Source organism: Podarcis filfolensis (assembly GCF_964270895.1).
Source record: "Podarcis filfolensis genome assembly, chromosome: 6".
Lineage (NCBI taxonomy): Eukaryota > Metazoa > Chordata > Lepidosauria > Squamata > Lacertidae > Podarcis > Podarcis filfolensis.
In genome coordinates this window covers 84,228,278-84,242,993 of record NC_139609.1, presented here as the reverse complement: position 1 = coordinate 84,242,993, position 14,716 = coordinate 84,228,278, and the positions used below count along the sequence as shown (strand labels likewise).

At 46.3% G+C, this 14,716-nt stretch overlaps 1 protein-coding gene across 3 annotated transcripts in view; it reads right to left on the bottom strand.

Annotated features, from left to right (window-relative positions):
• The window catches only part of CASS4 (Cas scaffold protein family member 4), a 36,538-nt gene that overhangs the window by 3,827 nt on the left and 17,995 nt on the right, over positions 1-14,716 (bottom strand). Inside the window, exons 3-6 of one of the 3 annotated variants that reach the window (XM_083618538.1) lie at positions 10,714-11,142; positions 4,410-4,508; positions 2,626-2,775; positions 384-1,643 (exon numbers count right to left, since the gene is read on the bottom strand). In XM_083618538.1, the coding sequence (XP_083474664.1) occupies positions 384-1,643; positions 2,626-2,775; positions 4,410-4,508; positions 10,714-11,142 (1,938 nt within the window). Of the gene's footprint in view, positions 1-275; positions 1,644-2,625; positions 2,776-4,409; positions 4,509-5,876; positions 6,093-10,713; positions 11,143-14,716 lie in introns of those variants that run through there. The other 2 variants (XM_083618537.1, XM_083618539.1) reach the window with 2 other exon arrangements.

The following is a 14,716-nucleotide window of genomic DNA, read 5'->3' as shown; positions in this document are numbered from 1 at the left end:
CGGACACAACTAAACGACTAAACAACAACAAAAGACACATAGACATTTTTTGTTCCACCTAGCTTCCATTGTCACTACATTTCTTCTAGTATTTTACCCTTTCTGTTTATTCTATTTTTGTGATTTTCAGTATGGTCTTTTGTTGTATGTTAGCTGCCTCAATAATCTTGGACTGAAAGGCATATTAATTTTTGAATGGAGTGGTAGGTATTCTAGTTTAATTAATCTAGAATGAAAGGCATGATATTGTGCATGTATATCAAAGCCCTACTGACCTGTTGCTGACTATAATCACAAACTTCAGTGATGTCAGCTTTTGCTTTCTCCAGACATGGACTATTTTCTTTTGGCTTATCTAAAATATGTCTTAAAAGAGAATCTACCCGCTGTTCAGCTCTGGGCTTAATTATTTCATGCTCTGCACCAACTCTCCATTCCTTGCCTTCTTTCTCTTTGCAGTTCTTTCTGAAAAGTAGCTTCCCATTAGCTATGATGATAGATGCAAATCTTTTGATGTCATCTGGAATGGTGCGAGCAATCATAACAAACCGATCCAGATCGTCAGGGTTGTTCTGAGGCTTCTCAATGACTAGAACATCGAGTGACCATTTGCAGTTATTCAAGGCCTCTCTCGTTTCCACCAGCATCTGAAATGAGTCCATGAGGATATTCAGTTGCTTTTTAATTCTTGCATGAAGTTTACTGTCCGAGGATCGAGCAGAGTTTCCTTCAATGGCTCTAGCAAAGTCCAAGAATTCTCCCAACGAGACCCTTATGTGGTCAACCGCTCGGTGGATTTCCTCAAGGTTTCCCTCCAGGTGTTCTCGGTACCTCCATCTGCTGCTCACAAAGATCATGAGACTTGCAATTGAACTGGACACGCTATGCTGGAGCTTAGTCAGTGTTTCTATGGCAAACTCAAGTTCCATTGTTGCTTCTTTAGCGGGTTCTTCTGATGATGAAGAAGGGGCAGATGAGGATGCTGCAGATGAACAGGACTCAGTAGAAGAGCTTGACCATGTTGATATGGTGCTGGTTCTGCTGTCCACACTGGAAACAGACAAACGGTCTTGGTCTCGTTTGCTATCTGTGTAATGTGGTAGAGGGAAAACATATGTGTGGTCTCCAGAATTAGGACTCTGTATGTTTTCTTTCTTTTGAGACAAAACGACAGGCTTTCCTCTTGGTATATCATAGACAGTCTGTTGATGGCTCTCCTTTTCAATCATGGAGGACAGAGCACCCAAAGGAACATCATAGTTACCATTCTGACGCTGCACTAAGACTTCATGTGTGGATGGTATGTCATACAGGGGAATTTCTGGAAGAGTTAGTTTCCTTTGTACAGGTGGAACATCATATACTTCTGAAGTTACCAGTTTGACTTCATTATTTGTTGGCAGGATTTTCTGCGTACCAGAATCGAGCCTCGTTGGTGGTATATCATAAAACGCATGTATATTTGGCGAACGATTCTGAAGAGCTGAGTTTAACCCTGCTTTTTCAGGTGACACAGGTATATCATAGATCCATTCTGATTTCCGAAGGTTTGGCAAAGTATTGTAAGGACCCGGATGCTTTCCTTGAGGCCCTCTTTCTATAACGTCACGTTGTCTTGAAAGTGGTGTGGGAATGACATACACCTGGAAAACAGCAAAATGCATGCTATTACAATTGCAATTCTATTCCACTTCTGCAAACTCAAAGCAGTGTACAAAAGAGAAAAAACAGAATCCCATGCTAGCAATTTTTAAACCAAATGAAGTAACAAAAACTAAAAAAATGTGCTAGGCTCAGACCCCCCCCTCCCGATGCTGCTTGTAGCATTGTTTAGAGTACTGCTTCTGAGTACTGGGCAGAGGAGGAATGATGGAGACTGCCTCCCCAGCTTGACCCTTCTGGGGAAGACCAAGAGGAAGACAGTTTAGATTTACAACAGAGGTCGCAGCTCAGAGGCAGATGAGGGGGATTTTGGGGAATAGTGGGAGAGGAGGAAGAGAAGGAAGAAGCACCAGCGGGGTGGCAGCTGACAGACACAATGTCTATAGAAAGAGTTGCAGACATAGCCCTCCCAGAACCTGGCGAGCCTTGAAAGTAGGAGAGAAAATAGCTCAAAGACATAGGACACGTAGCAGCACCAGTAGGAGAGATGATGAGATTGACGAATGAGGAAGTGGGGGAGCGGAGGGTGGAGATTCACTCGGGACAACGCCATGATCCAAGAGACTTGGTTCTATAGCCTGTCTCTGTAAATACTGAATAAAAAGCAGATAGTAAGATACGTTCCTTGTCTTTGTACATTCCTGGGCAACCGGCTAGGAGTTGCTGGCAGCAGCTTGGCACCAAGGAAGCCCAAGATGGCCACCAACAGGGGAGAGGCTCCATCCAGTGCCTCCTTAGATCTGCAGCTGCCTGTACCTGGAAGCCGACATTGGAGGTAGTAGCCAACCTCTTGTTCTCCCTTCAACCTCCAGCAACTGACCTGAAGGACCCGGGTTTTGTAGAAGTCACACGCCAGTTCAGCCCATCCACAACCAGGTCCCCATGATAAGAGCAGCATGACTGACAGAGAACGACAAAGCTTCGTGATCCACACAACAAAGTATTTTCTCATGCTGTACTTACATTTTCTAAGGAAGTCTCTTGCAGTGTGTGAGTTCGTGGCTTTTCTGGGCTCAGCGGGGTATCGTAAAGCTGCTGTGCTGTTCCCAGGTAGCATTCTTTGGAGGGGAATAGTTTGGAGCCCTTTCTGGAAGAGGGTGGTGTGGCAAGACCCTAGTTAAATGGTTAAAAAGAAATTAATCTGTATGCTTTACCAACAGTGCTGGAGGAATCATTGTATACATTTCTTTCAATGCATGCACAGAAGTTCTTTGGATTTGGTCGTTACGAGTCTCCCTAAGTCTCCCCAAACTAAAAGAGGTAGAGGAAAAAAGAACAGGAGTAGTCCTTATGCCATTTTCTGTAACTCTGTGAATGCAACTGTGTAATATTTGGAAGAGGTTTTAATGTCAGGGATCAGGCCTGGCATTACCATACTGAAGCATCAGTCTTCTGCGGAGGGCCCAGAACTGATGCCTGCCCTGGCATCACTTTAACATTTCCATACATTGCACTGGAACATTGTGGGATGTTAAAATGGTACCTGCCTCATGAGGAGTGCTGCTGTTGTGTCAGACAGTGGGACATGGGCTATGGCGTAGAAAAAGGCACATCAGCAAAAACCATGCTAAGCATGCTGTCAGTCCTGGTGCCAACCTATCAGGGACTCCTAGGAAGTAGGGGCTGAGATCTAGCCAAGTGTTTTGTTTATGTCTCACAGTCAGAAAAGAATAGGCCCCCGCTATTGGAAAGTAGTAGCGAGACTCTCAATTGGCCAAGCCTGGTATGAATAGCAGGAGTTTGGCCTTCTGTTTGGTATACCTTAAGTGCCATTGGCTATTCCTGCTTCCCTGTCACTGACCTCCACAATCTAGATTGTGCATAGCCCAGACTAGCACTAACATTTCAGTGTTTAATTTTTTTAAAATTAGTGTCTGCAAATGTGACATGAAGGCTGTCAACATCAACCCTTCCATGTGGGAATCCCTTGCAGACCACTGCAGTGCCTGGAGACAGGCAGTCAGGTCATGTATCCATAGGAGATACCAGAGGAGGAATGACTACTGGGAGTTGCGCAGAGTGAAGAAATGCCATGGTGCATCTGCAGCAGCACAAATGGACACCTTCATCTGCCCCAGCTTCAACAAAACATGTCTGTCCCATATCGGTCTCTACAGCCACAGCAGGCGCAACAACCTTCCAACAGTTTGACTTCACCTGCCAAGGCTTACTCCTCTATTGTCTCCCGAAACAGAAGGTTGCCAACAACAACACTAGCACTTTTGACTGCAAAGACAAATATGCAAAGATATAAAACCCCAGTGAGCGGCTAGGCAGGAATTTCACTGTTAGAGTGAACTGTTAGTTAGAGGGATCTGCATGGCTCCTGGTCATTTCTGTACTGTCAAAAAAAATCTGATTGCATTATAATGGCACACTGAAAAAGAATGAGCACTAGATGGCAGAGCGGCTTAATAAACGTATTTCCAGAGATCTGAATTAAAATATGGATCTACTCAATGCGGTGGCATAGCAAGGAATGCTCAGCCTCTACAAACAGAATTCAACTTTAAAAGAAAAGCTTGTCTGAAAATAAGGCAGGGAAAGGAGAGCATGTTATGTGACCCCTGTGTTGTCACAGGCACTAACTAGCTCCTTGGTCTTCAGCTGGTAGATCTCCACACACTACTGGGCCGTGAAACATTCTCCCCCAGTTGTGTTTTTTTTAGAAGGATAGCTGGCAATGATTTTTAACTGACTGCCTGTTGTTACCTGATAGCCATATCAATCAAGGCAAAGGGCCTCACCTGTGTGAATACATGATGCTGCGGCGATGGGACGTCATATATATCACTTTTCCTCTCCATTGATGATGCCCAGGTTGCTCTGGGAAGAGTGTAGAGGTGCTGGGAAGAAAACGATGAAGAAATTGAAAAGAGGTTACAGGATCTGTGAACATTTTATAAAGATCAGTAGCTATTGTCAGTCTATTTTTGAGCTGGCCCAGGAGCATGTGAGCAGCCAGTGCGTGTGTTTGAGCAGAAGCGTCGCATGCTGCCAGCCACCTGCCCCATCAGCAGTCTAGCTGCTGTATTCTGCACTTGCTGGAGGTTCCAGACTACGTCCAAGGCCAGCCTTGACTAAAGCTCATTGCAGTACTCTAGTCCTGAGATTACTAATGCATGGACTATGAAGCTGGTAAAAAGGCACTCCTGGCCACAGAGGTGTCCGCGGAATGAGATTGTCCTTTGAGCAATGATTTCCCATGTTGGCCATTTTTGTCTGGCGGGTTTCTTTAATATAATATAATAAAATAAAATCACTGATTAGTAAACAATGATCTGTGTCACCAAGGTGCTTATTAGAGGGGGTAGTACATAAGGCATCCAAGACTAAAATCTAGTAAAAAGAAGTCAGGAGAGGTCCTGCTATTTTCTCCAAACAGATGGCTGGAAAGACAGGAGAAACTTAGTGCTATAAACCCTAGAGGGGAGGACAGGCGAGGTAAGCCCAGTCCCTCTAAGATCCCCACTCAGCCGCCACGTTTACTCCTATAGAAAAATCTGATCAGTTGGAATAGAATGGTAATATAGTGGTACTTCGGGTTAAGAACTTAATTCGTTCCGGAGGTCCGTTCTTAACCTGAAACTATTCTTAACCTGAAGCACCACTTTAGCTAATGGGGCCTCCCGCTGCCATTGCGCAATTTCTGTTCTCATCCTGAAGCAAAGTTCTTAACCTGAGGTACTATTTCTGGGTTAGCAGAGTCTGTAACCTGAAGCATCTGTAGCCTGAATGGTCCGTAGCACAAGGTACCACTGTAATGTACTGTGTGTCTTTTGGGAAAGCTTTTCTCTCACCCAGAGTTTTACATCAGAAACATATCAATGTTAGCGGCCACACTGCCGAGATGTTGTGACCGTGAACCATTATAATTCTATTAAAACACTTCACACTAAAGTGCTATTAAAATAAGAACCAAATAAAAGAGACTGCCCTGTTTCCTTTATGCTCTAGTTCAAAAGAGTCTGATCAGAGCACTGCTGCATCTGCTGCCACCAGGTAAGCTCACCAGGTGAGCCCACCAATGCAGGTGAAGGCCCAGAGAGCGCTTCGCCCTCAAACCTGGAGCCAGCTCTGGCAAGAATAGACACAGACAGGAACATAGGCAGCTGCCTTACATTGAGTCAGATCATGAATCCATCTAGCTCAGTATTGATGGAGTCTGGCAGCAGCTTTCCAGGGTTTCAGAAAGCGGATATTTCTAGCCTTACCTGGAGATGCCAGGGATTGAACCTGGAACCTTCTGCATGGAAAGCAGATGCTACACCACTCCCTTGAAGGTGCTGACAAGCAAGACCCTGGCATGTGTTTCGTCAGAGAGATGTTGGAAAGTACGACCATTCCAGAGAAAAACCACTCAAACTTCTGAGTTGCTAGCGGCAAGGAAATCTGCCTTGTAAACGCAGTGCGTCTACCTATTCTGAAGCAGTTCATACCCTCCCCACACCGCCCAATTTTGTAAACAGATTGCAACACTGGAACACCAAGTGTGTCACCCCAGGAAGTTTCCAGGCGAGGTTAGAAGTATTACAACACGAAAAAGATCAGAAAGGCTGTGAAACGGAAGGGAGGTCCCTTCCCAGGGCCACTGGCAACACTCCATGGGCAGGTCACCTCTAAAAGGCAGGTTTTCAGCTGCTCAGAAGGTTACCAAAGACTTCCTAGGAAAGTATTAATCAAATCTTCAGGGGCAAAGCAAGCTCCACCCCTGAGATGGAAATGTTGTGATAGACAGCCAAAGGGTGCAAGAGGTTGGTGGAGGAGAACCATAAGTTACGGGCAACCGGCGAAAAACTAAATGTGAGCAATCGACCACATTTCAAACTGCATTTTTAAAAGGAAAGGCCAGCACCCAGCTATCAGGAGCCAGTTTACAATATCCTGAGCAACTGGTTAGAATAGCGGGCTGTATTCAATAGTGCTGGGCACCGGATTTTCACCGATTCTTCCCACCATGTGCAGCCCCCTGTGCCCCCCCATCTCCTCCAAGGATTAGTGCACAGAGAGCTGCAATTGTCAGGGAGGACTGGTGAGAATGGGTTGCCTTGCCCTGTACTGATGGAAGCCTTTCCACTAGTTCAGAGCTACCACTGGGTACAACCCACAGTCAGTATATTTTCCTCTATAGCTGCATCCGGGGGTGCGGGGAGAGAATCCAATGGTTAGATTCATGATTCAAAAACCAACCCAATAACTTTGAATCTTCTGGACCTGAAAAATGATCAGCAATCCTGCCTAATCTAGCATTCTTGGACATGGATATCAAGGGTGTTGTGGCAGTGTGTGTGCTTCTACATGCAAACTTAAGAATGTGGAAGGGGTGGGACTGCACCCCACTGGCTCTGCCCCATTGCACCAGCCCTCCCCTCGATGTCCTTTGAATGGGACATGTGGGAAAGGAGGATCTATACAACTGGGGGGGGGGTCATGATCACACCGAGTGCCTACCTACATGCTCCTTTCAACTCGAGGTGTTATGTAGTGAAGTTCTCACCCTGGGCCAGCAGGGGGATACTGTAGATAGTTTTCACTCAGGTCCGCATATGCAAATAAGGGATTGAAAGTGACGTTCAGTGATTGGATAGTTACAGAAAGTGGTTAGTGTTGCGTTGTAGTGGAGCGCTATATAAGCAGGCTGGCTGAACCCTTCAGTTCAGTTCTGTTCTGGCCTGTGAATAAACAAGAGCTGTTTGAAGAATCGCTGTGTCATCAGATATGTTCACCCACAACTTAACACAACCTATGGATGGCAGCAGCACTGTGATTATAGTGTATGTTGAGGCTCCTTCTTCAGTCATTTAGTACACTCATGCAGAAGGCTATACCCTCACTGTCATGTGTGAATTGACTCCTGTTTTTAGGGAAAGTGTTGCTGGAATAGTGGAGATTTCCACTATAGAAGCTTAAAGATTGGGGCGTACACAAGTGAGTCTTGCTCAGACAGATTCTGTATTAAGAGTCTCAAGCAGAATGGCAAAGGTTTTGGCCGGCTGCTCGGGGAACAGCTGATCACCCGCCAGCTGTCTCCCTGCAATTTGGACTACCCTGTTTCTATTCCTGCACCCAGCTGGGGCCATTCACCCTCCACGTTCTTTAAGTGTGTGTGTACGCACGTGCGCTGGTGTGTGTTGTGTTGAATTGCTGTGGCACATTTGTCCTTTGTAGAGACAACTGTGATGCAGGGTATGATGTAATCCCAGAGAACTTCCAGTGCTCAAGATTGTGGGATTTTTTAGCTACCTGTTTCAAAGAACTCAATAAAGGGTTGGGTGAGACAGTTTCAGTTATTTGCTCTTTTTCAGCATTTAAAGCCGTTTAGGAAGATGAAGAACCGCTAAACTCTATCAGGCTAAGTTGCATCTACTTTGCCAGTGTGTCTCCAGTTGGGGTCAGCCAAATACCTCTGGGAAAGTTGAGGTGTCAGTGGGCCAAAGGAGGCATATACTTATGAAGTGGCAAGCAGCAATACATCTTGGTTAACTACCAATTAGTTTCCAGGTGCAATTCAAAGTGCTGTGTTTTGACCATGAAAGCCTTATACAACTCAAGGCCGCAATGCCTCAAGGACTACCTCTCCCCATATGAACCAGTCTGGACCCTGCAGTCTTCACCAGAGACCCTTTTCTGTGTGCCCTACCTGAGGGGGATGCAGAGAACCTGCCTTTTCTCTATAACACTCCTCTGTAATGCTCTTTCCAGGGAAATGTGCCTGGAAAGGTAGGACTTGTCTTTAGCAATACGTTGCTGAATGAGTGTTTTATGCATTTTGCATTGTTCATGGTTTTATTTTATTTCTTGGTTTTAAATTGTTTTTATGTGTTGCGTTTCACTTTATAAAGCAACTGATAAATGTTAATAATAATGATGATGATTCATATTTATATTTTGAGGGGGGGTGTAGCTCTCTGGCAGGAATAGGGGGTCTCCTAACAACTCTAGCAATTTCCAGATTTCTTGGGCGGGGGGGAGCCATGACTTCTTAAGGTGGTACAATACTGCTTTCAATGTACAGTGGTACCTCGGGTTAAGTACTTAATTCGTTCCAGAGGTCCGTACTTAACCTGAAACTGTTCTTAACCTGAAGCACCACTTTAGCTAATGGGGCCTCCTGCTGCTGCCGCGCCGCTGGAGCACAATTTCTGTTCTCATCCTGAAGCAAAGTTCTTAACCTAAAGCACTATTTCTGGGTTAGCGGAGTCTGTAACCTGAAGCGTATGTAACCTGAAGCGTATGTAACCTGAGCTACCACTGTATAGTGTAGAGGGGGCCTGAACCTAAGGACTTCCAGCTATTCTTCCAGAATTTCTGAGGTACTCAGGAGGCCTTTCAGGGTGTGAGAGAAGCCTTGACATGTCATCAAATGTCATGTTCAGGTTAATGGAGGAGTTACTTCTGTAGCCTGGTAATCTCACCACCAACCATCCCCAGAGTCCTTCTGCTTTTCCCTTCAGAAGACAATGACCGAAACCTGGACTTATGACAACAACTACATAGGAAACACTTTCATGCACAATCAGAGAACATTGGTCCATCTGTCTTAGTACCATCTACACCGGGATTGGGGAACTCTTCTAGGAAACCTTCCAGGGGCCACATGTCGGAGGTGGGCAGGGCCACCCATAGCAGTGGGTGGAGCAATGTATGTAAATTTAACCACACATCCCTCTGTGTTCCCCAACCAGGAAGGCAAGAAGCATTACCAGAGTTCAAAGATACATTCTAGTCAGGCAAAAGCCAAAGGAGTGTTGCCTGTGGAGAAGGGGTTTAGCTGAGGAGGAGGTGTGGTCTGGGGAGAGCCCAAGGGCCAGACAGATGACTGAATTCGGCCCTTTGTTCACCATTGCTGTTCCACCTTGGGCTTTAGGTGGGGATTTCTCTCCGTCCTATCTGGAGATGCCAGGGATTGAACTTGGAAACTTCAGCATACAAAGCAGATGCTGTGCCACTGAGCCACGGCCTGTCCCTTGCCAGAACAGAGTCCCATTAACACCTCCATATATCCCTGCCCTAGTTAAATTGTACCTATGTCCACCTAGGCCAGGAGAAGGGCCGTAGCCCAGTAGTAGAACATCTGTTTTGCATGCACATAATCCAAGCTGGCGCTGTGGGTAAAACCACAGAGCCTAGGACTTGTCGATCAGAAGGTCAGCGGTTCGAATCCCCGTGACGGGGTGAGCTCCCGTTGCTCGGTCCCTGCTCCTGCCAACCTAGCAGTTCGAAAGCACGGCAAAGTGCAAGTAGATAAATAGGTACCACTCCGGTGGTAAGGTAAAGGGTGTTTCCGTGCGCTGCTCTGGTTCGCCAGAAGTGGCTTAGTCATGCTGGCCACATGACCCGGAAGCTGTACGCCGGCACCCTCGGCCAATAAAGCGAGATGAGCGTCGCAACCCCAGAGTCGGCCATGACTGGACCTAATGGTCAGAGGTCCTTTACCTTTAATCCAAGCTTCAATCCCTGGCGTCTCCAGGTGGAGCTGGGAGAGAACCCTCCCTAAAATCCCAATGTCAGTGCAGTTAATAGCAATCTAGATGGACCAATGGTCTGACTCAGTATAAGGCAACTTCCTGGGTTCATTCTTTGCAAGAGCGCCTCTACCAGCAGCAGGCAGGAGATGGTCTACTGAAAATCAGCAAATGGTCTACAGTGGACTACACAACTTACATGAAAGAAAAAGAAATATGTGTGTGATATTATACGATGAACATGCGGGCAGGGTTTGAACTACGAGCAACAGGAGGGATTAAAGATTACAGTAGTTTTGCCAAGCTTTAAGAGATAGAAGACAGGATGCAACAGAGGGAGAGAAACAGAAACACTATGGAAAAGGGGGTGGGAAGTCAGGGGGGGAAAGCTTTTATTATGTATTGAAATGTATGTGTGGAATTTTGGAAAACTTAATAAAAAACTTCAGAATGTGTGTGTTTAAGGGGAGGGGTAGGCAGAGAGAAGGTGGGTGAGACAAAACAAAACACCACATTATATTGTGGGTCACCATCAGTGCCTGTTTGCTCCCCACTTTCCTCTTTTAGGGTTTGCTTGCCTTTTTACCTGGTCCGATGAACTTTGGGTCTTTTCACTGAGCAGTATAGCCGCCATCGCTGGCACTTGGTAAACTTCCGGCGTCAGCGGGTAAGGAGCAGAGGAAGGAGGACGAGGAGGCATAATCCAGCCGTCCATTTTTTCATAGACGGGTAGTGGTACAGGAGGCCTACGCCCAGAAGGAACCTGGTAGACAGTCCATGGCATGGTTGGCGGTCCTGGGGAGCCAGGCTGGATGGAGGGAGGAGCCTGTAAAGTGGTCAGGAGCTGGAGGCGATTTGCAGGTGCCATGCCTTGCTTTCCATGAAGCGAACATTTCCACCAACCCTCGCTCCCGAGGAGATTCTGATCAAGAACCGTCAGGATGTCTCCCCGGCGGAAGGCGAGCTCATCTGGACACTCTGCTTTGTTGTCGTACAACGCTTTTGCCAAGGTGTTCTGGAAATAATAAAATAATAATAATAATTTAATGTTTATACCCCGCCCATCTGGCTGGGCTTCCCCAGCCACTCTGGGCGGCTTCCAACAAAATATTATAATAACGTAATACATCAAACATTAAAAGCTTCCCCAAACAGGGATGTCTTCTAAAAGTCTAGTAGTTGTTGTTCTCTTTGACATCTGGTGGGGGGGGGGCGTTCCACAGGGAGGGCACCACTACCAAGAAGGCCCTTTGCCTGGTTCCCTGTAACTTGGCTTCTCGCAGTGAGGGAACCGCCAGAAGGCCCTCAGCGCTGGACCTCAGGGTCTGGGTAGAACGATGGGGGTGGAGACGCTCCTTCAGATATACTGGACCGAGGCTGTTTAGGGCTTTAAAGGTCAGCACCAACACTTTGAATTGTGCTCGGAAACTTACTGGGAGCCAATGTAGGTCTTTCAAGACTGGTGTTATGTGGTCTCAGCGGCTGCTCCCAGTCACCAGTTTAGCTGCCGCATTCTGGATTAACTGCAGTTTCCGGGTCACCTTCAAAGGTAGCCCCACGTAGAGCGCATTCCAGTAGTCCAAGCGAGAGATAACCAGAGCATGCACCACCCTCACAAGGCAGTCCGCGGGCAGGTAGGGTCTCAGCCTGCCTACCAGATGGAGCTGGTAAACAGCTGCCCTGGACACAGAATTGACCTCCATGGACAGCTGTGAGTCCAAAATGACTCCCAGGCTGTGCACCTGGTCCTTCAGGGGCACAGTTACCCCATTCAGGACCAGGGAGTCCTCCACACCCGCCCGCCCCCTGTCCCCCAAAAACAGTACTTCTGTCTTGTCAGGATTCAGCCTCAATCTGTTAGCTGCCATCCATCCTCCAACTGCCTCCAGACACTCACACAGGACCTTCACCGCCTTCACTGGTTCTGATTTGAAAGAGAGGTAGAGCTGGGTATCATCCGCATACTGATGAACACCCAGCCCCAGAAAGAGACTAGGCATAAGGCAATGATCAAGACTATGGGCAAGGGCTCATATGATGAAATAACTATTCACACGAAAGCGTATGTTATTTTATTTGTCTTATTTGCAGTCCGCCCTTCACCGTATGGTCCAAATGTGAGAAGACATGGCATGGAAACATTATACAGGCAACAACCTTTTTACACTTGTCCAAAATGTGTGCCACCGTGCATCGCCGCCACTGCGAAATTGGCAGGATGGGGGTGTAACAGGATGGGGCAGGGTGGGTTTATGCATGCTCTGCCGATGCGCATTGGGCTCAGGAATACAACCCCGCACAAAATGGCCGTTGCCTATACAACAAAAATAACAGTGCTATAAAATATCACGTTAATAAAATACATTGAATCAGCAACATATAGAAGCAGGCGATAAATAAGCATCTAAGAATGGCTTAAAAATCTCAGCCCCCACCCCCAAGGTCTGGTTAAAGAGGAGCATCTCCAGTTGCTTAGGAGAGGTTAATAATGTTTGTGCTCAACATTCCTTGTTTGTGCTCAACATTCCTTGCTAGGGGCTCCTGACTAGGCATTTAGCTACGCAAAGTTGAATGTTATCTGTTCTGTTCTGTTTCCCCTTTGCTTCTGTTTAAACCAATTCATGAACCAGGAACTTACACATCAACCACTAATAACAGGCCACATGTTGTAGATATTACTGCAAATTTATTGCTCTATTTTTGACATGAGAAGACTTTGTCTATTTATTTGTATCATTTATACTTCCTATGATCCTTATTTATGAAAACCCAAGAAGAAGTTACTTTAAAAAACAACAAGACCATGCCTTAGGGGGGATGTCATTCCAGAGGCAGGGAGCCACCACAAAGTAGACCTACCTACATATTCCCTGCACACAGAAAATTAGATGTCAGGGATAAGAGCTCTAGCTAAATGTTTTATCTTTCATGCCAGTTTTATCTGTCATGCCATTTGTAGTTCCCAGCCATGTGAAAATATGTAGGCCAAATCTGGAAAGACCCTTCAATTCCCTATCCTGGACCTAACGTTTCAATTTATCTTTGCAACAAGTGCTCTTAAAGCATATCACATTTTCACAATTGAACCTACAATGTGCCCAAGAAGAGGGTGAGCAACTGGGACTTCCTGAATCTCACCACACCTACTATCTGCAAACAAGACTGTAGTAAGAGCTCTTTTGCCGCAGAACCCTTTGGCCGCTTGTGCAAGCGATAAACCATGGGATGCAGTGTAATGCGATGCCTCAGTCGGTTCCTCCACCTCTGTGTTTCTTCATTCTCTCTCACCCCTGGGAACCTCTGTGCAGACAGTATCAACTCAAAACCACTGATGGCATGACAGCAGGAGAAGCACTGGATATTGGTAGGATGCCTTTCCTAGCTGCTGCCAACTACAGCACTGATATTATAGGGTTTTTTGTGTGGATCAGGCTCCCAGGAAAGAGAAACAAGCTGTTGGAAACAAGATAAAGCGAATGCACCACATGCAGGATGCAAGAGCCGAGTAACAGCATGCACAGTTGGGCAACTGCTATCAAGGAGCGCTAACTTCCAGATGTAGTCTTCTGTGCAATGCAGAAAGTGCTGAAATAAGCCAAAGTACAAACAGTTCCACACTATCTGAACAAAACAGGTATGACTTAACAGGAAACAGGAATTCTCACTCCATTGGGCAGGGGATGGAAGACCCTTTTCAGCCTAAAGGCTCTTGTATGGGGCTTCCATACATTCCCTTTTATGGAACTTTCTGGGAGCTACATGTCAGCTGTTGCTTGGGCCAGACGCTGGAGCAATGGACACGACTCTTACCTTTGGACAGTAGGCTACATCAAACCCTCCAAGTGCCCCTATTTTCCCTATTTTCAGGGACATCCCTGATTTAGAGAAGCTGTCCCGGTTTCTAATTTGATCCCAGAATGTCCCACTTTTCCTTAGGACATCCCTATTTTCACTGAAGAAAGGTTGGAGGGTATGGAGTCATCTGACCCCCGAGCTGTCTGAAGGCAATGTATAGGGAAGGTTTTTTTAAAAAATGTTTAATGTTTTATTATGTTTTTATATATGTTGGAAGCTGCCCAGAGTGGCTGGGGCAACCCAGTAAGATGTGTGGGGTATAAATAGTGAAATTATCATTATGGAATGGGACGTCCCTATTTTTGTCGGAGAAATGTTGGAGGGTATGCAAAGCAGAGACATCACCTTGCCAACAAAGGTCCGTATAGTTAAAGCTATGGTTTTCCCAGTAGCAATGTATGGAAGTGAGAGCTGGACCATAAAGAAGGCTGATCGCCAAAGAATTGATGCTTTTGAATTATGGTGCTGGAGGAGACTCTTGAGAGTCCCATGGACTGCAAGAAGATCAAACCTATCCATTCTGAAGGAAATCAGCCCTGAGTGCTCACTGGAAGGACAGATCCTGAAACTGAGACTCCAATACTTTGGCCACCTCATGAGAAGAGAAGACTCCCTGGAAAAGACTCTGATGTTGTGAAAGATGGAGGGCACTAGGAGAAGGGGATGACAGAGGACGAGATGGTTGGACAGTGTTCTCAAAGCTACTAACATGAGTTTGACCAAACTGCAGGAGG